At 39.6% G+C, this 26,469-nt stretch overlaps 1 protein-coding gene across 4 annotated transcripts in view; it reads right to left on the bottom strand.

Moving 5' to 3' along the window:
• Nucleotides 1-12,185, bottom strand: part of myof (myoferlin) — a 39,238-nt gene extending 27,053 nt beyond the window's left edge. For 3 of the 4 annotated variants that reach the window (XM_023341561.1, XM_023341563.1, XM_023341564.1), the window contains exons 1-10: nt 11,959-12,185; nt 11,338-11,393; nt 11,099-11,190; nt 5,185-5,293; nt 5,006-5,099; nt 4,740-4,906; nt 2,428-2,556; nt 2,259-2,321; nt 2,138-2,188; nt 2,015-2,045 (exon numbers count right to left, since the gene is read on the bottom strand). In XM_023341561.1, the coding sequence (XP_023197329.1) occupies nt 2,015-2,045; nt 2,138-2,188; nt 2,259-2,321; nt 2,428-2,556; nt 4,740-4,906; nt 5,006-5,099; nt 5,185-5,293; nt 11,099-11,190; nt 11,338-11,393; nt 11,959-12,046 (880 nt within the window). In that variant the 5' untranslated portion in view covers nt 12,047-12,185. The remainder of the gene's footprint in view (nt 1-2,014; nt 2,046-2,137; nt 2,189-2,258; nt 2,322-2,427; nt 2,557-4,739; nt 4,907-5,005; nt 5,100-5,184; nt 5,294-11,098; nt 11,191-11,337; nt 11,394-11,958) is intronic. The other variant, XM_023341562.1, reaches the window with a different exon arrangement.
• Between the last annotated feature and the right edge of the window lie 14,284 nt (nt 12,186-26,469).

Here is a 26,469-nt window from a genome sequence, read left to right as displayed (position 1 = left end):
CTTTTTTTTTCTAAACACCGGCTGATGCTGATGATCTCTGGATAGTTACTATAGGAGTCAAATGATCACACTGACTACATGGTGCTTTTGGAACATCACAAGCCAAACTTGTTATGAACGGATCCCGTTTGGTTACAGCTGAATTCAACGAAACCACCTGCTTCTCCTCCGCCCGATGCGCGGCAGGAAGCTCTGCTGACTCAGCAGATTGAACGATTTAAGATATTTTCTAGTCAACGTCAACATGATAAAAGTCGAGTCGATGTCGAGTTGACTAGTCGTTGTGACGTCATAGCAACGCAAGACGCAAAGCTTTGGAGTAACGTACAGGCTTTATTACCCGTTTTCACGGAAAAATACGGCATTTACACAGAACAACAACAAGTGAAACAACAAAACATCGGGATAGTTTATGATAAATAATAAGTTGCTGGGAAACCAACATTCAAAAGGAAACGCACATCTTTTAGATGGCATGTAAAAACAATAAAAAGAGGTGGCACGGGGGCGAGGGGGGTAAATAAAGTTCACTTGCTGTCAGTATTCTCTTCGCTAAGAGTTGTTGGGGTTTTTTCTTGGTTGACATGTAGGAAAACAAGGGCATCAACATGAGCCGGATGAAGGCTTGCCCGCTTCCTCGTAATGGTATTCCCAGCGAGAGAGAAAATCCTCTCGCTGGGAGTGCTGGTTGCCGGAACAGCTAAATATTTTTGATATTTAAATATTTTAAATTTTTTTGTGACAAAGACACTCGCGAGCCGGCTAAGTGACATCCTTAGCGGGAAGGGGGCGAGTTTTAGACGGCTCGTGTTTTGTAGTGGACTGCAGCTGCAACTCCATCTCCTTTTAAAAACACTGTAAAACCACAAATATGCATCCATCTACATATCATTTAAACTAATGTATTAACTTATTTTTCTTGTGTCTTGTGACGTATACTGTGCTGTCAGATCAGCACAGGCTGTCACCACCGGCAATCACATGACTGCGACTAGTCGACATGAAATGTAAAAACTCGCGAGACGTCCTAGAGTCGACTAGTCGACTAATTGGTTCAACCCCTAGTGTGTAGTGAACTCACCCATGTTTATTATTGTGAAGAGTTCGGAGATCATGTCTGAAGAATCTTTTGAACCAAAGTCCAGTGTACTTTCTTTGAGTATTTCACATTTGCACTTTCAGTTTTGCAGAAAACAACTTCAAAATAGCTGTCAAATTCAGACTGAAGAGGTTCAGACTTAAAACACTTGGGGTTCTATTGGAATTTCAACTGAAAACCTGGAATTTCTACAGCTGTTACAACTAAATGCCTACAAAATGCTAAAAATTAACATGTGATCATGAGGGCTTCGGACTGCGCTGACCCGACTTTTACCAGGCAACAATTAGTTTCTCTCTCTGAGAACTACTTCAGCATTTTCATAAGAAAAGAAACAACTAGATTAAGAAAAGCACCCAAAGCTACATATTGTCTGATAGATAGAAAGTTGGGTAACACTTTATTTGATGGGGTGTGCATTAGACTGACATGATGCTGTCATAAACGTGATATAACACCTGTCATAAACATGAAGGGGTCTTTATGAATGTTGTCATGAAGTGTTACTTGGTAAATAACGACACTTTTAATGCAAAGTGGCTTTAAAAGTTGCATTGAAAGCCCATTAAAAGTCCCAACTTTGCATTAAAGTGTCATTATTTACAAAATAATGCAAAGTTGGGACTTTTAATGGACTTTCAATGCATCTTTTAAAGCCGCTTTGCCTTAAAAGTGTCATTATTTACCAAATGACACTTCGTGACAACATTCATAAAGACTCCTTCATGTTCATGACGGGTGTTTTGTCATGTTTATGACAGCATCATGTCAGTCTTATGCATAAGACTGACAAATAAAGTGTTACCAAAAGCTGTTTTAAAAGAATCATCTGAAATTCCCTCCAGAAGTGACAAAAAAGAACAAAACTTTCAAAACATGGACTTGAAAAACACCTAATGGCCAGTGTGAACGTACCTGGTTCATCATAAACATAACCAACGTCCAGCTGTGTGAAAAAAACAAGGAGAGGTCTGCTTGAGACACAAACACTTATTATAAAAAATTACTAAGTATGAGTGGTCGCCACTTAATACTTACCATGAATTCACCCATAAGGCTGTCTGCCCTCAGTGAATATGAATTATACACCTATAAAGAAAAAACAATCAGGATTTATGCTGGAGCAGAAAACCACAACATTTCCATGAGCTGCACCAACCCTGAAGCTGATGTTCTGTTCAAACAAATCCGACGGCAGCATGTGAACGTTGTAGAAGAAGATCTGCAAGAAGCCAACAACCAATCACACGAGGATCCACGAGAGCCGGAGCAGAACAACAAGCCGGAACAGTTAAGCTTGTGTCGTCTACGGGAAAAAAAGACGAAACCTCGTCAAAGAACGGGTTGTTTCCCTTCTTGATCCTCGTCCGGTGGGTTTGTCCACACACGTGGACCTTCACCACAGGCTTGATGTTGTTTCCGGACAGCTGACGGGCTTCCACGACCCGAACACGGATCTGGAAGACAGAGTGGATCAGTTCATGAGTGGACTGCATGTAAAGGAACAACTGGATTAGAGGGAAAACAGGTAACACACCATAGTCATGTCACCATGTAAGTTCATCACCTAACTATTCAAGAGTACTTAAAATCACAAAACATTTTCATCTTGTTTGAACAGAACTTGTTTAGTCGTGGCTGGAAAAAAACCCAACAAAAACACAAGCTGCCTTTCTGGAGCAGAATTCTTCAGATGTTTTCTCCTTATAGGGTGAAAGTCGAGACGCTGGGAGAAAGAATTCAGACTTTTTTCAAACAGAAAAAGTCGCTTCTGCTGCTTTTTCTGTTTGATTAAATCTGTTTAATAATTAATCTGTTTCCTGTTGGGGCTGCACAGTGGCGCAGTTGGTAGCACTGTTGCCTTGCAGCAAGAAGGTCCTGGGTTCGATTCCCGGCCCGGGGTCTTTCTGCATGGAGTTTGCATGTTCTCCCTGTGCATGGTGGGTTCTCTCCGGGTACTCCGGCTTCCTCCCACAGTCCAAAAACATCACTGTTAGGTTAATTAGTCTCTCTAAATTCTCCATAGGTGTGAGTGTGTGTGTGAATGGTTGTTTGTCCTGTATGTCTCTGTGTTGCCCTGCGACAGACTGGCGACCTGTCCAGGGTGTACCCCGCCTCTTGCCCAGAACGTAGCTGGAGATAGGCACCAGCAACCCTCCCGACCCCACTAGGGACAAGGGTGAACAGAAGATGGATGGATGGATGTTTCCTGTTGACCCAGGCCGGGTCAACAGGAAACGAGAAAATATTTTCAGGATTTAAAATATGTGTTTTATCTGAAGAATTTTAGGGTTACATTATTCATACAGATGATAAATGTGTGGACACACACCAGCTGAAAATGTGTAAAAAAAATAAAAAAAATTTAAAAGCACCTTTGAATTTAATTCTTCTGTTAATGCAGGAGGAAAACAAATCAACGTTAAATTGAAGGAGATTTACATAGTTGTTGTGAAAAAAAGGTTCCAACGAAATCACAGATGCTAATCTTTACTTTCTGTTTTTCTAGTTTATCAGAGCCACTAATTGGTTATTCATAACTTTCTGTTTTCATGGAGCATAAACACACCGTTTCTCTTATCTCCTGACCGCTGAGCTGAACAACAACCCAGATTTGCTTTTCCACCACACAGAGAGAGGAGTCATTTCCCTGGACGATAAATCGTCCCAGAAGTTATTGTGAAAGACGATATTATTGTTGTTCCAAGATCATTTTCACGTAATATAATGTTAGTGGCATAATAATGCAAGAACACATGATCAAAGATTAATAAAGTTTAAATCTAACAAACATTTAACACTGGAAGTGAAAGACGTTTTAAATATCCAGGATATAAAAAAAGAAAATAACTGAAACAACAAATAACATGAATTATGAAATCTCTAAATAAAACTGAACAGTTGAGACCAATGAACCATAATGGAGACTTTTGTTGGCAGAATGACAAGAAAAACAATCCTGTAAATGGTAGTTATCGAGCTGGTTTTAATTGATCATGTGATTAATTGATTCATTACTTACTGTAACAGGCTTAATGATGAGTAAGATGGCAATGAAGCTAAACCTCCAAACTCACCTCAACAGATTCCTGAAAATCTTCACATCTTGGTTTCACCAAGTTTCCAGAACTACCGCTGGACGCACCGACAATATGCTTTAGTGTGATATGCTTAAAATTACTTGGCTACAAATATTCAAGGTGGTGTTTTTGGGTGAAGAAAGTCTCACACCCACTGTTAAGTACAGTGGAGGATCTGTGATGCTGTGGGCCTTCTCCTTTCCCACAGTCAGAGTAATGGCCTCATGAGTTGTTTGAAACACCAGATGAACCCACTGGGCTGGAATACAACCTGCTCTTCATCTGACCGTTCAGCAGGATCATCATCCACAACATGCAGATAAATAAGTGACGCAATAATGATCCACCAATGACTTTGTTAAAAACAGTTATTTCTAGACAGAGGATTTGCTCCACTCTTAATGAATTTAAGTTAAAATGTTTGATTTTTGTACATTTTTCAGTAAGGAATTATTCTACTGCAATACAATTAGACGATTTGAAGAAGCATATGCATTTCAATTCTGAAGTCATCAAAAAGTATAAACAAAATGCCCATAAATAAAAACTACTGAACTGACCTGGAAGTCCTGGGGTTTATTGGCGAGTCGTTGGCGACTCTGCACCCGGTTCAGCCTCTGGTGAAGAGCCCCAGGCTGGCCGGAGGATGAAGGGGCTCCAGCTGGGCCACTCTGGGCCCCGTCAGGAACAGCCTCATTCCCCTCCTCATCCCCACCTCCTCCTCCTGCTGCCAGGCGCCAAAGACAGAAAAGAGCCGAGATTCAGCAAACTAAATCCAGTCGGCCAAAGTTTTGCGCAGCAATGCTTCACTATGAAACAAACAGACCGGCGTCCACTGCAGCATTTCCATCTTGGGGGTCGTTGGGGTTCGGCACGGCACTGGCTGGAGGGTCGTAGGCGACCACCAGGTCTATCGTAGCCTGCAGGGAAACGAGAACCTGCTCAGCTCTGTTTTATTCGACTTGCTTATCATGCTTAACGTTACTTTTACAATACGACACTCACTCCGATTCCCTGCCCGTTGTCATTGACCAGAGGAACATTTTTGCACGGCAAAGATCTTGATTTTCCAGAGGCAAGGTCTCGCAGAGAAACCTTAGTGGACCCAAGGAATCTACAAATCAAAAACAACAAACAGGATTGTTTCTACGTTGCAAGGTAAAAGTCAGCACACCAGTTTAGCTGATTTTATTCCGTAACGTCCGTTCTGCTGCAGTCGGCCAGGATGTCTTCGGTGACAGGGACAGTGGATGCGGTGATGTGTGCTCAGCTGATGTCACATTCACAGAAAGAGCCCAGAGAGAGAAACCACCCAGAGCTAACAAGCCCTGCCTTCACAGGCAAACAAAACTCACCAGGAGGAATATCATTTTACTCTTCAATCTGTCTGCTCGGGTTTCTGCACACTGCTGGTGTCCAAACAGCTGAGAACTACCAGAGTTAGTCACTTCACCACCTGCTGTACGTGGAGGTGAAGCTGCAGCGTTGGGAGTTTATCGTATGCAGAGCTGTGTGAAGAGCAGGACTGGTGGAGTGGTTCCAGTCATTCATGGATTCTCACATTTTGTTGGATCATGTGCAGCCGCCCTGCTGATTACCAAGACGATTATCAGTAATGCTCTAAATTGAGATTGAGAAGCTCTTCATCAATCTTTTACAGCTGCAGTATCCAACTTTTTTTTTAAAAAGAAAAAAAACAATGTTTTTTACATATTTGTTGAAACTATGTTGTGACAACTTGGCATGAGAGATAATCTGAAAAAAACTGAACTCCTATGTCTTCCCCCAGTGCTAACTAGAAGCAACCAATCAGAGCCAGGGGACAGTTCTTAGCGCATGTTCTCTGCATTCTCTGTCAGTTATGCTAGGATGACCTTCGATCTCTGTAGACCCACCAAAAAGGTCTACAGCAGGGGTCTCAAACTCCAGTCTTCGAGGGCCGCAGTCCTGCAGTTTTTAGATGTGCCACAGGTACAAAACACTGGAATGAAATGGCTTCATTACCTCCTCCTTGTGTAGATCAGTTCTCCCAGCCTTGCTAATGACCTAATTATTCTATTCAGCTGTGGTGCAGCAGAGGCACATCTCAAAGTTGCAGGACTGCGGCCCTTGAGGACTGGAGTTTGAGGCCCCTGGTCTATAGTGACGGCTGCAAAGAGAGACAGATCTGTCATGTGGAGAATATAGCAAAGGCAGTAGGGCCCCAATTGTGAACGTATATTGGGGCCCGAATTTACTGGGCGCAGTCACAACTGGTCACTACACCGACACATAGGACACAGTTTCAGACAAAAATAAAGTTAAAATCTTTGAAGCAAAGAGTAACGGTTGTTCTGCATGATTATTCCAAAGTGAGCGCAACTGTTTTGTTTAATAAAAAAAAGAAGAAGAAAAAAAAGGTTTCACTTTTGTAAACTTTGAAGGGGGGGGGCCTCACACCGGGAAGAAAAAAATACCTAGAGATCCTTTTAAAATTGAATTGTGTCAAGAGGATTCTATAAAGGAGGAGCTTCGGGGAGATAAAGCCCTTGCATTGCTCCGTCACCAGTTTCCCCCTCAGGGAAAAAACCTGAATCATCTGCCGAACGGAGCACCAGTTCTGGATTCTAACTTGTTTAGTTCAGTGAGTTCCTGCTGCACTGCTGTCAGCTAAAAGAGTTCACTTGTTAAGAGAACAAGTTGTACATTAAACCTGTATCCACCCATGATTAACAAACACTAGCATTAAGATGAGGGCACATTATTACAATTTCCTTCTAAACAGAGAGTGAACAGCTTATAGAGGACATGCTGGGACTATGAACTTCCTTTGTAAATATCCAGAGGCTAAATCAGGCTGAGTCCTTAGGAAAGCTGTGGTGAGTCAGAGAGAAATATGAGCAGGATATAATCCTTTCTATCACTTAATGGCTGAAGGTAAATAGTTCTTTATCAACAAGCTGACTTATTCGTATTCAGTTGACAGCAGTGCCACTTATCCTTGTGGTCATAACAAAACACTCATTTGGCTTCTTGTTCTCAGCAGAAATGAGAATCGCTTTAAAAACACTTGACACGAAAAGGCCCCCAGTGTGTTTAGCTTTGGTTTAATTGAGAACAGACCAGATTCTAATTAACTCATGTCCGTTTCTCTCTAAAACCTCTTATCATATAGTTAGAATGAGCAAGATATTAGATTCCCAAGTCCAAGATGAAGGATCACTTCCTCAGTGAGGAAAGCTGCAGCAGCAGCAGTTTGAACACATGCAGTCTTTTGAACAGTTTTCTCTGTCAGAAAACCTTCACACATCCTTCAAACAGCGTCTCGCACCCCTCTACACACACCCCACTGCAACATTAGTCTGCTGCTGGTGTGACATCCCTATGTGTGACATATAACAGCCCACTAATACATCTACTACACTAGCCCCCTTTTTTCCAAGAAGCAGAGTCTCTTTGGCGTAGCCAGAGCACCAAGCAGTCACAACACGTTTAGTAAAAGAAGAAGAATACTGGGTTTTCTATTGAGCACAGAAGATAGTTATGTAGAGTCATAGTTCTTTTGATTCATCTTTTCCTCAGCTCTTAAATGAGTGGACCTCTCTCCCCAGCATTAGCATGTTTGGTCAGAAACCATTGCTAAAGCTCTGGGTCATTGTCCTGGAGAGGATATGAAGTCTAAACTGAACAGAATTCATTTTTGTCCAGATCTTCATCTTCATGGTGGATCCATTCCAGGTTCTGCTGCTAGGTAAGAAATTACAACATGTACTTGTGAAGGTCACTTCCAGAGGTAACTTTGCCCTGAGGTGCTTTGAACTGCTTGTTTCATCTAGATGCCAAGACTGTAGGGGGTTATGACAAAAGTGCATGACTTCTGTTAGCATAAAATCAGCTTCTATGGATGAGTTACAACTTGCAACATTCTCCCAGTGAGGTCACTGTGGGTGTAGAGTGGTTGCTATGCAATCCAAAAAACTGAAGATCTGAATCCAGCTTAGAGCCTGAAGGGTTACCTCAAATAATCTGTGCATAAATGTGTGTGAGTTAATGAGTCCAATTGGTTGAATATTGCTTTAGTGTAAAGGGCTCTTATTGGTTGATGTGACTGGAAAAGTTCAATACAAATTCGGGGGTCTTTTAACCATTCAGTAGGTGACCTCTGACCTGAAGTTCAACTTCAGTTTTCCTCAGTGCCAGGCTTTCAGTCACAAACCATTTCGCTGCTTCTTTCCAGCGATGAACTATAGAAATCATAGTATCTTCTTTCTGTTCTGCTGCTTGCAGTTCAGTGGTTACTGTAAACATCAGCCTCCACTTGTTTCCGTTTCTCTGTTCTCTTTCCAACTTGTTGCACGGAAATATGTCTGATTGCCAGTGGAACCACACAGTCAACAATCCAATCAGATCCTCTGTGCTGTGTGTGACAGTGAAAGCATCCTTTACATGGAGGCTCTGTCACTTTGCCTAGTTTTTACAAGTGACAGGTTTCTTGACCCTTCAGTTGCTCACCTTGATCTGCACTTGCACATTAACAGTCAGAGTGATCTTCAATGTAAAATTCATACCGGCATGGTTCTTTAAACCAAGGAGCCAGTTGTGTTCAGGATTTTTGAAATAAAAGAGTCAGGTTGGATTTCTGTGGCCTACCCAACGGAGAAACGTTCCACCCAGAAGGAAGTGAAGGTATTCTTGTGCATTTGACAATGGCCAGCAGCCCTGTTTTGCTTCTGCTATTAGCTTTTTTAGTCACACATGCTTAACAAGGAAAGCCCACAGCTCTCAGCTGCTTCCATCACCTCAAGGCCAGAAAAAGGAGGAAAACCTGGGCAGAGCTAAAGGACTGAGGGGACAACCCTGAAATAATTTAATGTCCTGTTATGGATTCTGTCTTTTCCTCCATCTCTTTTAGCCTCGTTCATCTGCTTACACGCACACACACAGCAGCTTACATAACCATGTTTGTGTGTGACTGCCGCCAGTCACACATAAACAAACTGAAACTGATAAGGTTACCCTTTAGGGAGGTTACAGATTGCAGAGAAGAATAAAAAGCTCAACTTGCTACAATCTTAGCCTCGCTTGGTTCCATCCATAAGTTGAGCTGAGTGTGGCCCAGCGCTGGACGGTGAATGTAACTCTGCATCTGTTCCATTTGTATGACATGTATGGCTTGTAACATTTGATCGTCTTTCGGCATTAAAGCCTTTTTGTATATATAACCAAATCTCATTATTTCTCAAGGGAATTTACACTGAGGGGTTCTGGTCGGGCCCTGAAACGGGTTAACGGACCTGGTGGAGCACAGAGACAAAGTGAATGAACTCCAACAGTTCCTTAAATTAAACTTTGAAGTTCAGCTACTTTATACTACTGAATTAGACTGATCTTCAGATCAGCCTGCCCAGCTCAAAATAACTTCTCTTGAAAAGAAAGGATTGAGAAAATGAGGGCTTTGACCTTGAACAGAGGAGAAGTTAGAGAAATATCAGTGAAAATGACTGGATTAATGTCGCAAAGAAGCTAGGCTTTAGAAAACCATCCAGGCATGTGGAAAGAGACAATTTCCTGATGACTTCCTATATAGGTCAGCGTGTCAGAGTTTTATTTATTCCGTTTCCCCATCTTACAGACACTTCCACAATTATTCCTGAGGTGGGTCCTAACCATGGTTGGGTGTGTAAAACCATCTGAAAAAAGGAAACCCGCTGCAGACCCCTGACTTACAGGATAAGAAGGGTGTTGGTTTCAGCTTTACAGGATCGGTTTTGGCAAGACATCTGCTTTAAAACATAATATTCTGATCTGTTAATGCGAGTACAGTTGCTACGCAGCAACTGTACTTTAAGCCCCCACAGAAACAATCCGAGTTGTCCATGCGTGAATGCATTGGCATTCATGCCAATGCTCAGATCCCAAAGAGGTAATTAAAGGAATTCCATTCTCATGTTTAATACGCTCTGGATTCACAACTCTGATCTTTCCTACAAAGACATGCTAACAATTACATGTACAAGACTCTCCACCACAATGCTTCTTTAAAAAAAGGAAAAAAAAAAGGTTATCAAGACCAACTTGTTGCCATGATAACAGGAAATAACCCATTAGCAGCTGGAAAACTATTCTCAGAGAGAGCACAGCTCACCACTGCCAGCACTGTTTAAATCTTCTGGGAGTGTGGCAGGCAGGACAGCGGAGTGGAAAACTGATCTCATGTTCTGGAAAGGCACCTCCCTCCGTATGACTGCCCAGACACAAGGGAAACTTTTACTCAGCAAAGCACATGCACAGAAACTTTGGATACAGCTTTACATATTCTATATTTATAAAAACGATTCTCTAATTCTGCGAGGTTCTTTCGATATCAGACGAGAAGGCTCTGTCGCCGTCACTAGCGACGGTCAACAAGGATGGAAACATTAAAACATTATTTTGTGGTTGGCACAGATTGGGCCCACATGTTTCTTTAATTAAAAGGCAACATCCAGTTTACGGTTGTAGTAGTTCACAGTGATCGAGTTTCTTCCTGTTTGCAGCAGGAATTTGCAGCGTTCTGTAGACAAATCCTACTCTGAGACAGAAAACTAACAGAGAGGCATTGTTACTCAATCAAATCCTGTCATCACACACTGTCCAGCAAGTCTCAGCATGGCGAGGTGGGTGTGATCGGGTGGAGCCAATAACTCCAGCCAATAACTCCATTTCTCTGAAATTTTCAAACTTTCCTTGAATACTATACATTAGTCTCATTAATGTGTTTGAAAGACGAATCAGTGCTGCGGAGAGAATGAAAGGTTTCCTAGAAACTCAGATTGTACAACGGCAACTTTAAGGTTTCATCAAAGGAAAGACTTGATGCCGACTACCTCATCACCAAAATCCCTTTGTTGTGTGAAACCAACAGCAAGCTCAAGAAGCCTTCAGGCTGTATTTAACTCACTTATCTTTCCCAATCGTCTCATAGTCTTTCACAACCACGTCTAGCTGGGAGCCGGAGTCCAGCGGAACACCTTTCAGATCAAACTCCAGCACCTGAAGGAACACGAAGAGCAAATACTGCTGTACTGGGACAATCTCATGATGATAGTAAACTATTGATTGGTGCTGCTACAGTGAGGGGTCACTCTGATGGGGTCACAGTAATGATGTGGAGGAACGATGAGCGTTTTTGCAGATTACCTCATTCCAGACAGGGTTCACTTCATTGTCGATCGATTTGGTTTTCTTCTTCTCATCTGGAAGAGAAACGCTTCATGAATACAGGAAGGTTGTCATCGTTGACAGATGATGATGAATTTGGGAGGAGGGCCTGAACTCAGGAAGCATCCTGCAACACTTCTTGATTGACATCAACTTTAGCTCAACTACAATTATCAGGATTTTTAACTTTCGATCAAACATGTAAACGTTTCTGCTACAGTTACAGTAATTGTGTAGCTTCAGAATCATTTTTCCATAATTTCCAACTCGTCTCTCTTAGTCATCACAATCGTGTGTGTGTGTGTGTGTGTGTGCGTGTGTGTGTTCCCGTGGATCCAGGATCTGCCACTCCCCAGCAAGAACTTTTTAAGTTTTTGTTTTCAACAACATAAGTTGTCAAATTAGCCACATGTATATCTTCTATTTAGCATTAATGAAATGTATAAATATTGCATCTAAAATTGTACATCAATCATGATCAAGTTTTAAATAAATAGTTGTATTTCCCTTCTTTAAATTTCACCAAACTTTTTAGAAAAACAAAATATTGGCTTGCAAGTCAGTCTGAACATGGAACATTTGCCTTGAAATGAGACGTACCTTTAAAAGTCACAGAAACGATTGGGTCAGGACTGCCGAGTTTCTTTTTGGGGAGACCCGTGGCAGACTCTACTATGACCCGCAGCATGGCAGCGAACAGGTAGGACAAAAAACAAAAAAGTTAGAAAGAAAAGTAAAAGGTCGTAGAAAAGGGAAAAGCTCTACAGGAAGTCCAGTTTCGGAATCCTCATTGCTCCATCACAGAGAAGAACACGAATGAACGGATTATTTGCAAGAGTAGTTAGAGGAGGTTGGAGGGGGGAGTGAGAGGGCGGATCATGAGAGTCTAATTATCCAGACTACATGAGCTGCTGCAGGCGTGGGGGTCCGAGGAGGAGGAGGAGAAACAACGTGTCCGAGGAAACTGCCTCTTTAAATATCTTATTAATTAGTTAAAATGTCATTATTATGGTTGTTAAATCCAAGATTACACAAAGCCTAACCAGTTAACTCGCTCACTTAAATGTGTTATTTGGCTCCATCTAGCGGTCAAATTGGAAAACGTAAGACTTGAAACATGTTATACAGAATTAAGACCAAAAAAATTGTAACGTTAGAACTACTTATCAATAACAGCAGAGGATCTAGAAGAATAATGACAAATAGTCAATTTAGACCACAGGAATTCAAGACTTTAATTAAATAGATGTTTATTGTTCTAGGTCGCTGAGCTGCTGTTCATGCCTGAGCGAACTGCAACTTAACTGGTGTTTAATTTGGGTTTTTGGAAGAGGGCGGTGTTGGTAGATACCAGAAAAACTCACCAGACATATCAGCAGCAGCTGGGGCAGACATTACTAATGATGCTCTGTTCTAACCCCAAACACAGACCTGAGTTCTTCTCAGTCTCTCGCTGCTGCTGCAGTTAAGGATTGGACTATTCCAATTCAAAGCTCTCACTTACGTCAGCATTTCCTGTTCTGCCTTCCAAGGCGGCTGATCAGGTAATGCACAACACCTTGCTGCCCTTATGTTCCACTAAAGCCAACTGCATAGGGACGTTTTGGGGCCTTTCAAAATAAGAGAATAGCTGAAGTGGAACAAGATTCGCCAGCAGACATTTGTCCATCTTTTACATTTTTACAAACTTTATGTTTTGGAAATGGAATAAACTCTATTCAGAGGCTCTGGATGAACAGTGCCTTCATTGCATGTTCCCCACTGGAAACATTTGACCATTTTTTCCCCCAGTAACTTTTCACCAAATCTCTCTGTCCGCAATAATGATATCTGAACTTTGTCTGAGGCGCAGTTCTTCCAATTATGGGGGCGTTCCCTTCGGGACAAATCGCGACCGCTGATTGGTCAGTTGCTGATAAACCTGCTGAATTGATTGACATGTGACGTCATCTCCATTCTCTCTTGTTTCACTTTTAAACTTAACTGGTGAAATACATTTACATTTCGATAATATCTAAATTTATTGAGATTCATTTGTTTAGACTCTCGAGGACCTGAGCAGCAGATCTTTCCAAAGAATGTCAGCCCTTTACTTTATTGTACTGCTGCAGAACTACCACATGGGGGCGCCGTCTTCTCGCGAGAAGGCATCGCTTGTGCCATAAAGGTTTAAAAACAGACATTGTTTATAACCTCTCTAAAACACTGGAAAGCAAATAACGTTTTAATTGGTTGACATCAATATGTCAACGTTGTTTTACATTTTAACATTTGATATGGATATGTTTCAGTCTGATCACCTTTACTGTTTAAGCTATTTCACTATATGCTGACATTTGACTTTGCACCAAAACCCATCCTGTATGAATAGAGATTAGTCAGTGAGGTAAGAAAAAGTGTATATATATCTATATCTATAGATATAGCTATATATAGATATCTATATATAGATCTATATCTTTATACACAGACACATATATATATATTGTATATATATATACTGTATATACTATATATATATAGAGAGAGAGAGAGACAGAGAGAAAGATAGATATAGATATCTATATATATAGATATCTATCTAAATATCTATATATCTATAATATATATATATGATATATATCTAGATATCTATCTATCAGAGAGATGTACTCTATAGATAGATATATATGATCTATGTGCATGTTTACATATATAAATCTATTTATAAATATCTATCTTTATATAGATAGATAGATATAGATCTATATCTATATATATATAGAGAGAGATATACAGAGATATCTATATATCTATATATATACGGTAGATAGATTTCTATATCTATTACATATATAGATATACAGTATATATATATAGATATAGATATATATCTATGAGAGAGATGTACTCTATAGATAGATATATATGATCTATGTTCATGTTTACATATATACATCTATTTATAAATATCTATCTTTAGATAGATAGATAGATAGATAGATAGATAGATAGATAGATAGATAGATAGATAGATAGATAGATAGATAGATAGATAGATATAGATCTATATCTATATATGTATATATAGAGAGATATCTATATCTATATATATATATATATATATATATATTATATATATATATACAATGTATATATATATATAGATATCTATCTATGAGAGAGATGTACTCTATAGATAGATATATATGATCTGTGTGCATGTTTACATATATACATATCTATCTTTATATAGATAGATAGATAGATAGATAGATAGATAGATAGATAGATAGATAGATAGATAGATAGATAGATAGATAGATAGATAGATCTAAATATATCTATCTATCTAGATTGATAGATATATTTAGATATAGATATATCTTTCCCAGAAAGATAGTTTTCTAAATTTTCCCCAATTTGTATAGGTTTAAACTTCTAAAAGTCTCTTTTTGTTCCATGTTGTTTACATTTTCTTTTTCTAAATCTCCCTTTAATTAATAAATGTGGTTGTCTTATTTTCTGTTTACAATTAGAAATAAAAATCTTACAATGGATGAACATGAGTACTGATGTCTTTGCTTTTTAATATTATCTAAAATGTCCAATTAACAGAATCAGTAGCTCTTTTTAAATTCCCACCAATCACTCAACCCACACGTGGCCCCACCCTGTTGACTTCCTGTTTTGTCTTTGCTCTGAGAATACTTTCTTCAACAGATCGTTCTGGTATTTGAGTTTAGCACTTAGTTTACGATTTATGTCGAACATTTCATCAAGCTGTCTCATTAAGTATTTCTGTAGTTCGATACTTCCCAATTCAGGTTCCTTCGATTTGGCCTGACACAAACACTTTGCTTGACTTGTTGTGGAAATCACAGTGTCCTTGGAATAACACTGATTTTCCAAGGAAGCTACCTGTTCACCATGTTTTGCCGGAACTGAAACATCTTGCCCTTCGATATGTTCAGCAAAGAAATTTAGGTCAATGCGAGGTTCTGATTCAGGGAACACTTTCCAAAATGTTTTCTTTCCTCTGCTGGGCAAAGCTGACTGATAACTTGGTTTTTCTGGCAGAGGACCGTTATTGACGTCACTATTTTGTGTCAAAAACGTTAGATCTACACAAGCGTCTGACTCGGGGAAAGATTTCCATAATAGTGGCGTCTTCTTGATGCGCTTTGTCTTTGATGTCTGTTTGTCCCCTTTTTGATCCACTTTCTTCTGTGATTTCAGGATGGATTTCTTTTTGGTGACCAGCTGTGTTGTAAAAATCACAGGTTCTTCTGTACAAATCTCCTTTTTCAAGGAATCTTCCTGATCACCTTCTTCAGGCAGAGAAGTGTCTTGCTTATTAACATTTTCTGGGCAAGACTTAAAGGACTCTTCCTTCTCTGCTCCATCGATTGTCTCCTGCAGTACGGAGATCGATGCTTTTTCAGTAACTGGTGAAACATCTTCCATTCCAGTACCTTCAGATGAAATCTTTAGATCAGCAGGGGCATGTTTCTCCAGCCAGATATGAAATGGTATCTTTTTCTTCTTGTGGCGCCTGGTGGTTGGTGGCTGTTCCTCCTCTTGCTGATCCAGTGTCTCCTGTGTTTTGGAGATGAAATCCTGTTCAGTGTCCAGTGGTGTTTCCTCGGCGCAAATCTTTTTTAAGGAAACAGCCTGATCACTTTCCTCTTCAGTCAGAGAAGTGTCTTGCTTATCAACATTTTCAGAGCAAGACTTAAAGGACTCTTCCTTCTCTGCTACATCGATTGTCTCCTGCAGTACGGAGATCGATGCTTTTTCGGTAACTGGTGAAACATCTTCTGTTCCAATACCTTCAGATGAAATCTTTAAATCAGCAGGGGCATGTTTCTCCAGCCAGATATGAAATGGTATCTTTTTCTTCTTGTGGCGCCTGGTGGTTGGTGGCTGTTCCTCAGACTTGGAGGGCTGTTCCTTCTCTGCTATATCGATTGTCTCCTGCACTCTAGTGATGGACTCTTCTTCACTGAGCAGTGAATCGTTCTGCTTTTCAATATTTCCTGCAGAAATCTCTTGGTCAATGGGGACGTGTTCCTCCGACCAGGTTTTAAATGGTACCTGGTTCTTCTCATTGGTCTCACTCTCAGGTGTCGGTCTGTCCCCTTTGTGATCCACTGTCTCCTTTGCTTTGGCAATCGATCCATTTTCAACCACCAGTGAAGGGTCCTGCTGTTGGATATTTTCAGCAGACATCTTTAGCTCCTCAGCTGCGTGCAGCTCCCACCAGACTGCAAATGACACCTTCTTCTTCTTGTGCTTGGGTGGCTTGGGTAGCTGTAATTCGCTTTCGACAATGTTGTCGAATTCAACCTCTTCAACTCTAGGCTGGTTGGACTGCATTGTAACCTTTGCTTGTTTCAGGTTCTAAGATAAATCACGTCTTTAGAAACTCAGTAAAGATTTCAAGTTAAGTTTGATGTCGATCTCCAAAAGAAATGTTCACCAAACAAAGTTGAAGATCTTACTGTGAACTGCTCAATAAACTCTCAAGAGGAACGTATCAACAACGGCTGCTAAAAGGTTGTGATGAAAGCATATCGATGTGAGGAACTTATATAATCGCTGGTGATGTCAGAATTCTGCTTTTGGAGTTTTATTGTCATGTCACATTGTGAAGTCACAGTTTCATTTCATATTCAGAAGGTGGACTGCAGAAAGCCTCAGTGGGCTTTTAAACTGTCACTGGTTGCCATAGTTACCCACCATTAACTTGTTGTTTTAACGTTGGTTAGCATGTTGTCAGCGTAGCTAGCCTAGGCTACTATAACTGTTCAAAACTGAGTGATAAAATAAGTTATGCAACCCAGGGGCGCCTTATAGGGGGCAAAAGTTAGGACAATTCCAGGGGCCCCTGACCAACAGGGGACCCTCCTCAATTAATTTTTTTTTCATAGAAATTAAATAAAATGGGTCCCTGTCAATTACAAAATTAATCATATTGTGTTTTCTAAAATTGTTTTTATCAGTAAAAATTAAATGTTAGCACTCCCAGACCAAAAAGCACACATCCATATTTGCACTGAACTCCCTGGATCTGCATGAAATGGTTACTTCCTGCTTGACGGTGACGATGTTCAACAGCAGTCAGTAGAAGACAAGAACGACTGTGGCTGTTATTTTGCTACTAAAAGAATTTAGAAAATCAGGTTTTCATAAAAATTGAGAGATAAGAGAGAAAAAGACAAAGTGTCAATTTGTAACCCAGTTTTTCTCCGAGGTGGTTAGACTGTGAGATTATCAACCATTCAGCATAGTTAGCTTAGCTACAGACTGTTTGCCTCCATTTCACTAACATGTAATGAATTAAGGAAATAAATTACCAAGATATTCATATATTGAATTTGTCCCTGAACCTTTTACCACTTAACAACAGGTGAGTCAGTCAGCAGCAGCTCTAACTCACGTCCCTCCTGACCTGTCCTCTCCTGAGTGAAATTAAAGCTACAGTCTGTAACTTTAAAAAAAAAAAAAAAATTTTACGCATTTATTAAAACTCCCATTATATTGTGACAGTACGACATGAGAGATAATCTATGAAAAATCTATTTCCTCTGCCTTCTTCCAGTGCTATCTAGAAACAACCAATCAGAGACAGGAGAGTTTTACTGCTGTCAATCACAATCTCATGTGGTGCTGCTCATCCTCCCCCTTGCTCTGTGCTGTGCTGTAGCTAGCGCAGCCTGTTGTGAATGCTCAGTCTGGTTAGCATCGTTACCAATGACAGCAGATAAACATTTATCCTGTAGTGATAAGTTGTTTCTACCCCATTAGCATATTTAGCAGTGAGTGAATGAGGTTGATTGACAGCGCTAAGACCGTCCTACTGGCTCTGACTGGTTGTTTTGGCCGAAACGCTGCATTACTTCATCTAGTAATTCAATAGTAATTCAGGGAGAAGATGGAGAAGATTGATTGTTTTCACAGATTATCTGACATGATGACAGATTTAACAAATGTGGAGAAAACATATTTTTTATTAAAGTTATATCCTGCAGCTAGAATAAAATGCAACTACATAACATTTTTTGAGAAGTCTGGATTGCTTTATGTACATTTTGCATGTTTCCTATGACTGTTGCTTGTGGGGAGAGACATTTCAGTAATAGAAAAAATGTAAGCAACCTACTTACATAATGTAAGTGAACTGTTGGATGTAAAATTCATGAGCAGTAAATATTGTGCTATTATCAGTATTGGACCAAAGCCAGGCAGCTGCAAGCCTTTAAAATTGTGACGCTTTTTGTGGGTCAAATAGACTCAAAAAATTAAAACAGCAGCTGCGTGGGGGGGCCCAATCTAATTTTTTGTCATGGGGCCCAAGATTCCTGGCGGTGCCCCTGTGTAGTTCTCCTGTAATCAGTCTCGGTGTTGGAGTTTTCTCACAGTTTTCAAATGTTTTTGAACCACCGGTTTCATTATTTTGTTCCTGCTGCTGCTGCTGAGGATCCTGGGTGATGAGAACAGGAGGAATGTTTGTTTAGACACAACATCTTCATTTGGCTTTGGACTGAAATGTAATTTAGTAAAATTTGAATGAACTTGAATTTTTTTTGTGTGTGATATATTTGCTCTATATTCTTCTCAGATTGTCACCATGTTTTTGAATAAGGGGAGAAACATTCCCATCTACTCTTTCCTTTCACTGCTGGTGGTTTTCCAAGGCGTCCCGCTGCAGGTCGCGTGGAGAAATGTGTGACAGCAATCCAACCAATATACTAAATAATACAATTGGCTAATTTTCTATTTACCTCCACCTTTGCATGCTTCCAAAAATAAATCTGATTGGCTTTCATTTCCTTGCAATATTTACTTTTTATTTGTTTTAGTTGTTACAATTGTATTTGTTGATAAAACTGTAATTTTTCATACTTCAGGGTTGTTTACGAAAACCTTCAGTCAGTTCTGCCTATTAATCATTAACCTGCACATCAGAAAAGGTCAACAACTGGACAGCTGGAGGTCAGGGTGACTCTGACCTGACATGTAGAAAAGTTATTTTAACCAGCCTCAAATGTTGTTGCCATGTTACAGAGCATATCTTGATTTAATTCTGTGTTCAAGAAGAACTAAAGTGAATTAGCTGATTTTTCTGAAACATTTAGGTGGATGGCAGGGCAGACATCTTGGTAGGCAGTGAGTGAAGACATCTCTACACTGGGTGGTGATGCAGTTTTTTTATGGAGTGCAACAGGTTTAGAATTAAGACTAAAACTTCTAATCTAAGTATTTATTTAGGTTATCAAAATAAATGTTTTAAAAATGGTTTATTTTTTAGATATAAATTTCTCTGTTTGTTGTATTTCTCTAAGGAGAGATTGTTTTAATGTGCCAAAAAAAGTTAATGACTGACATCTTTCATTATTAGTGTTTCTTTAGAGAACAACAGTCTGTCTTAACAAAAACCAAACATGTGAAGCTCAATATTCTTGTCAAACATGTTAGCAGCATGAACGTGCCGAAGTTCACTAGATTTACAACATTTGGTAAAACCTCACCTCTCCTTTGTTTTATTTTTTGCTCTTTTTATTTCAAACTCAGAAATAAACCCACAAATGTGCATGTTCAGACACTGATCCTCATTTTGCAAATATGCAAACATCTGTGAGTTCAGTCTGTAATTTTCATAGCTTAAATTCCTCTTTAACTTTTGAAACTTGTTACTTCAGTTTGGCTTGTGGTTTGGCTTTATTCCTTTATGCGCTGAAGAACAGTAGTAGCATTCATTATTTTATGCTTCTCAGCCACATTCTTGTTTCAGTTATAAAAAAAAAGACGCACACACACACACACACACACACACACACACACACACACACGGCTGTGCTTGTTTTACATCCAGAAATCTGAAGAAATGGCATGAAGTCAGCAAATAGTTGAAATTACAAATACATTTAGTGGTGCAGCTGCTGAGATCAAAAACATGTGTGGACGGATTTCTGACCGTTCACCTGCTGAGCCTCCAGATGGACTGAGATTACGAGCTCACCGCAGCAGGAGAGCCCAGAGGAGGAAGTGGACTTTCTTTCGAAAAGCCGTAAAAAGCAGTAGATGTTCATTCTGAACATTTCTATATGGCAGCAGAAGCACCAGATAAATTCTGCTCTATCTTGGCTGCTACATACATACAGTGAACAAAACCGTTCAGTCCATTTTGGTCATATTTCCAAATATTGAGCTATTAAAGTTGGAGCAACAGGAGTGTATGAGAGCATCTGCGTTTCCATTAGAAATGTGCACAAATCTTTGTCTAATGTCGAACAATCACAATTGTGCTGTTTCCATTAATTAAGAAATGAAGGTAAAATCACATGTAAATAAGTTTGTTCATGTGATGATAAGTTATTAAAAATCATGGCAGCAATGCATGTAAACAGTTACATGAGATATATTCATAATTCAGCCATGGCGCTAGTGCTCATCTATCAGCCAATCAGAAGAGACGTCAGTGTCTTATTCAGGCGTTGGAGCTACAAGCCCCGCCTACTTCGGAGGGACCAAGTATGAAGCGTTTTGGGTTAATTGTAGTCACCCAATTTACAGAAGAGTTATGGATTCAATACGTTGGAATGACACACAACTTTTTATAAACTGTGATAAAGTGAGAGCTCTGGAGGAGTCAGCTGCTCACTGAAAAAATAAAAACAAACCTGCTACCACTTCCTGGACTCTTTTCATTGTTTCCATCAGTAGTAACGTCTGGCTGTTGATCATGTGACTGGCGTAATTTGAGAAAAGTGTTTCCATTACAGTTTTGTTAAATTCGTTTATTTCAATACAGCCCATAAACCACCTCATCCTAATACAGAATCTTTTTTTAAACTGACGTGTTTCCATTAAGCAAAATTATTTTTGAAATTTCAATTTGCGCAGTTCTATGGTTAATGGAAACACAGCTGTTGTATTCCTGGTAAAGATGTTGTTCAGTTCAGGACTTTCCTCTTTGTTTCTGTCTAGGTTGTCTGCTGCGTTACATCCAGATCGGTCAGATGTTAGAGGTTGGGAAAATCAGATCCAGTCATTTCACACTTAAACTTCACGTTTGAACCAGTTGTACCAAGCAAAGTGCAAAACAAGGGGCTGGTTTTTACCAGCCTACTACCGGACTTGTGTGTTCACATTTTAGAATTTTAAAAACATATATTTATCTTCCTTCTCTCTCTGAATTCACCGAGACTCTGTTACTGAGTGTTATGTTCTCGAGCTGCAGTAAATCAGCTGAGAATTAAAGACATCCTGGTGTCATCATCACCAGGCTGGTTGTTCTAGAAGGAATTTTAAAGGAAAAAACAAAATTACACGCCAAGATTCATTTGAAATAAACCTACACTAGCTGACAAGCGAGTGTGTGAGCTGAAGTCATCCTCCTGCTGTACGGCGGGTTAACACAAAGCAGCAGTTCAGCCGGCAGCGAGGCTGAACTGTCGACTTGGCCTCCATCCGGTCCGATTCTTGGCTGGCCACAACTATGTCTCTTTCCAGATCCCATCTGTGTTTAGCGGTGAGGGATTCAAACGCTGTGACCGCTGCATATGTGTGCGAGCTTGCATGGGAGGATTTGTATGTGTGTGTGTGTTTGTGTGTCAGTGGACCAGGGCAGCGTTTTCTATCTGTACAAGTTTGATTGATTGATTGATTGATTGATTTATTTTTTCATTCGAACAGAGAGTGGATTAAACTGAAAAACTTCAGGAAAACTGAAGCTAAATAAAGTGCTTTCAGAGGACTAAATACAATAATCATGCATCATATTAACTGTTGGGTTTTAGTGATGTATTGGAGCCTCTCTTTTTCCAATGTGAGGTTCAGTTCAATTCAGTGGAAAAATACTTTATTTATTCCAAAGAGAAATAAAATGTTGTCGAAAGGCCTTCAAAAAGTTGCTGTGGATGGTGATGCTGAGGGCAGGAAGGATATCTGGTAGCAGTCAGTGTTGAAACGAATCTGAATAGGCCTCTGACTGAAGATCTTTTCTGTATGACAACTCATGACTGTCATAACATGCAGTATGCATTCAGCAGAGATATTTTACATCAGACTGTCCTGGTTGACACCATCAGTTGTTTTCGAACTCGAGTCAGAAAACAGTCTTGCAAACCTAAAATCTGTTGCTCATTTTCAACAGAAGGAAATTCATTCAAGAAAGTTTAAAATGCTTGAGGTTAGACTTTGGCCTTCCAAACTCATCAAACTTACTTTTCTGCCAGTATTTAGCCGTATTATGAAAAGTCTGCGCATGCTTCACATTCTTCCTGCTCTGAAATTTGGAGCTCTGCTCTGGAAATTTTGGGCAACGCTCTGCTTCACAAGCATAGGAAAGCACTTATTTTTTATCTCTTTTTTTTTAACAACGCATATTTTCTTTTGTATTGGGTGTGTGTGGGGGTGCGTGGGTGTGTGTGAACGCAAGTGCATCTGTAAGATCTTCCCTTCACATCTCCCCTCGCTGTCCGCCTGCTTGTCACAACTTAGCCAACATAAACGATCAGCTTTGGTTTTGTCCACAAGGTTATCAAAAATAACCAAAACTAACAAAGTGACGACAATTGAAACTGAGAAAACATTTCCATTAACTGAAATAAATAAAAACAGTAGTTAATGAGGAAAACATCTAACTAATTGGAAATGACTGTTCCTTTATAAAACTAACTATAATATACTGAAATTATTGATCTGGTATCCTTCATTTTGTGTTTATGGATCTATTTTGAATATTTTTTATTGATCTGAAATGTATCTTTTTTTCCACGCACCAGCAGTTGTTGGCAGATAACGCCAGTCCGCTAAATGGTGTTAGCAAAAATTGGGAGAAAACACCAGAGTGAGTCGTTGTTCAACAATAACTGAATAAATTATTTTTAAAATTGCATCTCCTGTTGAGTATTCATTACCCAATCCATGTGCAACACTTTTGAGTTTTTTTAAATTCTGCACTGAAACATTAACTGAAGTATGAAAAAAAAAACCTACAACTTATAAAAACGAACCAATCTTTAGCTAATTAAAACAAGCAAACACACTCTTGAAAGCTAATTAAAACAAACCAAATTAGACACAAAAAAAAAGTCACAACACAATAAAACTAAATTATCGTGAAAACCCCCCAAAACCATTAGGTCTGCCTCTCCTCCAGCCTGGCTGAGTCTGACTGAGAGTGAACCCATGGTAACCTGCAAACTGGAGCAGGCGACCACAAGTAAACACTTCAACTTGTCATTCTCTCCTCTTTCTGTTTCCACATCCGTCCCTGAATGTGTCTGAAGATCCTGACCAGGTTACAGGTTAGCTTAGCAAGACCAGGTGAGCTGATTGGATCCTTACCAAAGTAAGCGAGGATTATGCTTACTTTATACTAAAAATGAGGCACTGTACTTATTATGAACCATATATGATAAGGAAACTTAACTTGACTTATAAAAGTATAAAGAGGAATCTAACACTAAGTAAAGGAATACTAAGACATATTTTAATACTAAAGTTTATACTTATACACTGGTATTTGTCGTTTATTTCAGACATAAAGTTCTGATTCTTATTATATATTGATCCAAGTCCAGAAAAAGCTTAAGTCATTGACTCTTGCTTACATTTAATATGATCATGTGTTCTAAATTGTATTATTTTTATGTACCTTAAAAACAAACGGGAACATTGAGACATTTTTCGGCTTTTATTTCTTTGCTTTGATTTCTTATTTCATAATATTTCACTTTCAGTTTATCCTTTCATTTTGCTCAGTGTTTGAGGTTTGTGTTTGTTTTGCCTTTGGTTTGATCTTCTCCTTCCGGTTTATGCTTTCTGTTAGTTCGGTTTTAGATGTCGGGTTTATGTTTGTTCGGTTTGGTGTTTGTTTCTGTTTAGGTTTTCTCCCTGCTACTTTCATCTGTTGTCTTAGTCACATCCCAGCTGCTAGTCATTTTCTCATCTAGTCTCACTCGCTGCCCTCCCAGCTGCAGCGATTTACCTCTGATTAGTTCCTTTGTCATCTCCCCTCCCTCCTCTGCATATCTACCTCTCAGACTCATTACTCTTCACTGGTTTCACGCTCCATGTTTCTAGTTAGTTGATCCCTCTCCCCCCCTTTGTTTTGGAAGTTCATCTTCCATTTCTTACAATAAATCTTCCTTTTGCATTGAACTTGCTGCCTCATTTAGTCTCCATTTTGGTCCACACTAATTGTTTTCATGACCCTTCCACACCTCTCAGATCTTCTGATTCTGGGGCTGCAGAACCAGAACCAAACATGGAGCACCACAAATCTGGAACAAACTTCCAAAAAACTATAAAACAGCCAAAACAGAAAAGTCCAATGCAAGACACTGACATTTGCGGTCGCAGTATAACTACTTGTGTAAAAGTTCAAGGGGTGTGAATACTTTGTGAAGTTACCATACATCCACCTTATCTACTTCTGACATCTTGTTTTCTTCTTCTTGATCTACGCTGCCATCACGCCAAGACCCAAAGACCTCTTCTGGTCTCAGAGCCTAATTCTGTCTGATTTTGCAATATATCGTTTTTATTCCACCTACAAAAGTTCATTACTGGCTGCAGAAAAACCCTGGCGAGATTCTGCTACAAGGCCCGGTGGACTCTGAAGGAACCGACTGGAGCAAAATCACTTCAATTATTCCCACAGCCGTGGCAGCTTCGCCCCACAGTCAGGCCAAAGTTAAGATTAATGTCGAGGGATTAGGAGAACGGAATGAAAGCATGAATATCACTGAACTGGTTTAAGAGCAACAGTTTTTCCTCCTGTTATGTCTTTACATCTGTGGCTCCTTCTGATAGCAGAGCTTGCTAACTCCTTCCCTATCCCTCCCAACCTCGTCTGTTTATGTTGTGTGTTTATTGCTTCAGAGTGCAGTTGTGGACCAGACAAGGAGGAGAACCTTTCTATAAAAGCCCGTTTATATGGCCACTTAGGATTTACAGGGGAAAAAACTTCTTGCTTTGTGTCTCTTGTGGCTGTAGTATGTGAAATCCCCTACTATTGTGTCCTGTGAACTTAAGATTTCTATAAACTTGTTCCTTTTCCAAAAGTCCAGTAAAAATGTTTGATGTTCTGCAGTATTTATTCAGAATGCATCAACCAGGCGTGGCATCAATCTGTGACTGACATCAACAGCCTGGAATTGGGAAGTGAAATTTCAAAACAAAATGTTACAGTGTACTTATTAGTCTTCAGATTCTTCTTCTTATTTCTTCTCCATTGTCTAAGCTTTTGTTTTTTGAACAAAGAGTTTTGTGATACTTGTGATTCAGATCTTTAGCTTTTTTTTTTTAAATGAAAATGCCACAGAATATTTCCTAATACGACAGTCTTGATATTTTTGGGAAATATTCGTGGGTTAGCAATGATTTAACAGAGAAACTAAAATAAACTCTCCAAATGGCACTTGCATATATATATATATATATTTTTTGCTAATCTGATTTTTTGGAGACGTATGAGGAAAACATCTTATTGTTGTGTCATAGGGGATTTTTTTTTTGATGACTGTGAGGCATTAAAAAAAGGAACAACCATGTTCCTGCTGTGTTTTTGAGGTTACAAGGAAACTAGTGGGCATCTTTAGTTACTGTTTACCCATGTGAAAGCGTAGCAGGACATGACACATTTTGCTGCCTCTTGAAGTTGCATAGACATTTTTTCCCCACAAATAAACAAAATGTGTTTTAAAAAGTCACCTATTTGCTCACTCCTAGGTTTAAACCCCAGGCTGCGCCTTTGTGTGTGGAGTCCACATATTTGCCCAGTGATGCATTACTTTGGTTTTAACATGTAGTCCAAAAACATTTATGTTCACTGGAAATATCACTTACAGTTAGTAGCAGTAAAAGCTAATGGCTATGTCAAGAAGACGGACTGGGTTAAACACTGACCGACAGGGACAAGTGTATCACTGTGCTTGTGGGAACAGAGGTCAATGCTACTGACCATTTACTGAAGTAAGTCGTTTGATAATTGCTATGCTGTTTTTTTGTAAGAGCACTGTTCATTGATTTGGGGCCACTTGTACCAAATGTTAGCTCTGCCCATTAGCCACTTCCCAATCATTTAGTTGTCAGAAAAATGAAGGTTGGTAGAGCGCC

The sequence above is a fragment of the Xiphophorus maculatus genome, chromosome 10 (assembly GCF_002775205.1).
Source record: "Xiphophorus maculatus strain JP 163 A chromosome 10, X_maculatus-5.0-male, whole genome shotgun sequence".
In the NCBI taxonomy this organism is placed as follows: Eukaryota; Metazoa; Chordata; class Actinopteri; order Cyprinodontiformes; family Poeciliidae; genus Xiphophorus; species Xiphophorus maculatus.
This window is presented reverse-complemented; position numbering and strand designations above follow the sequence as displayed.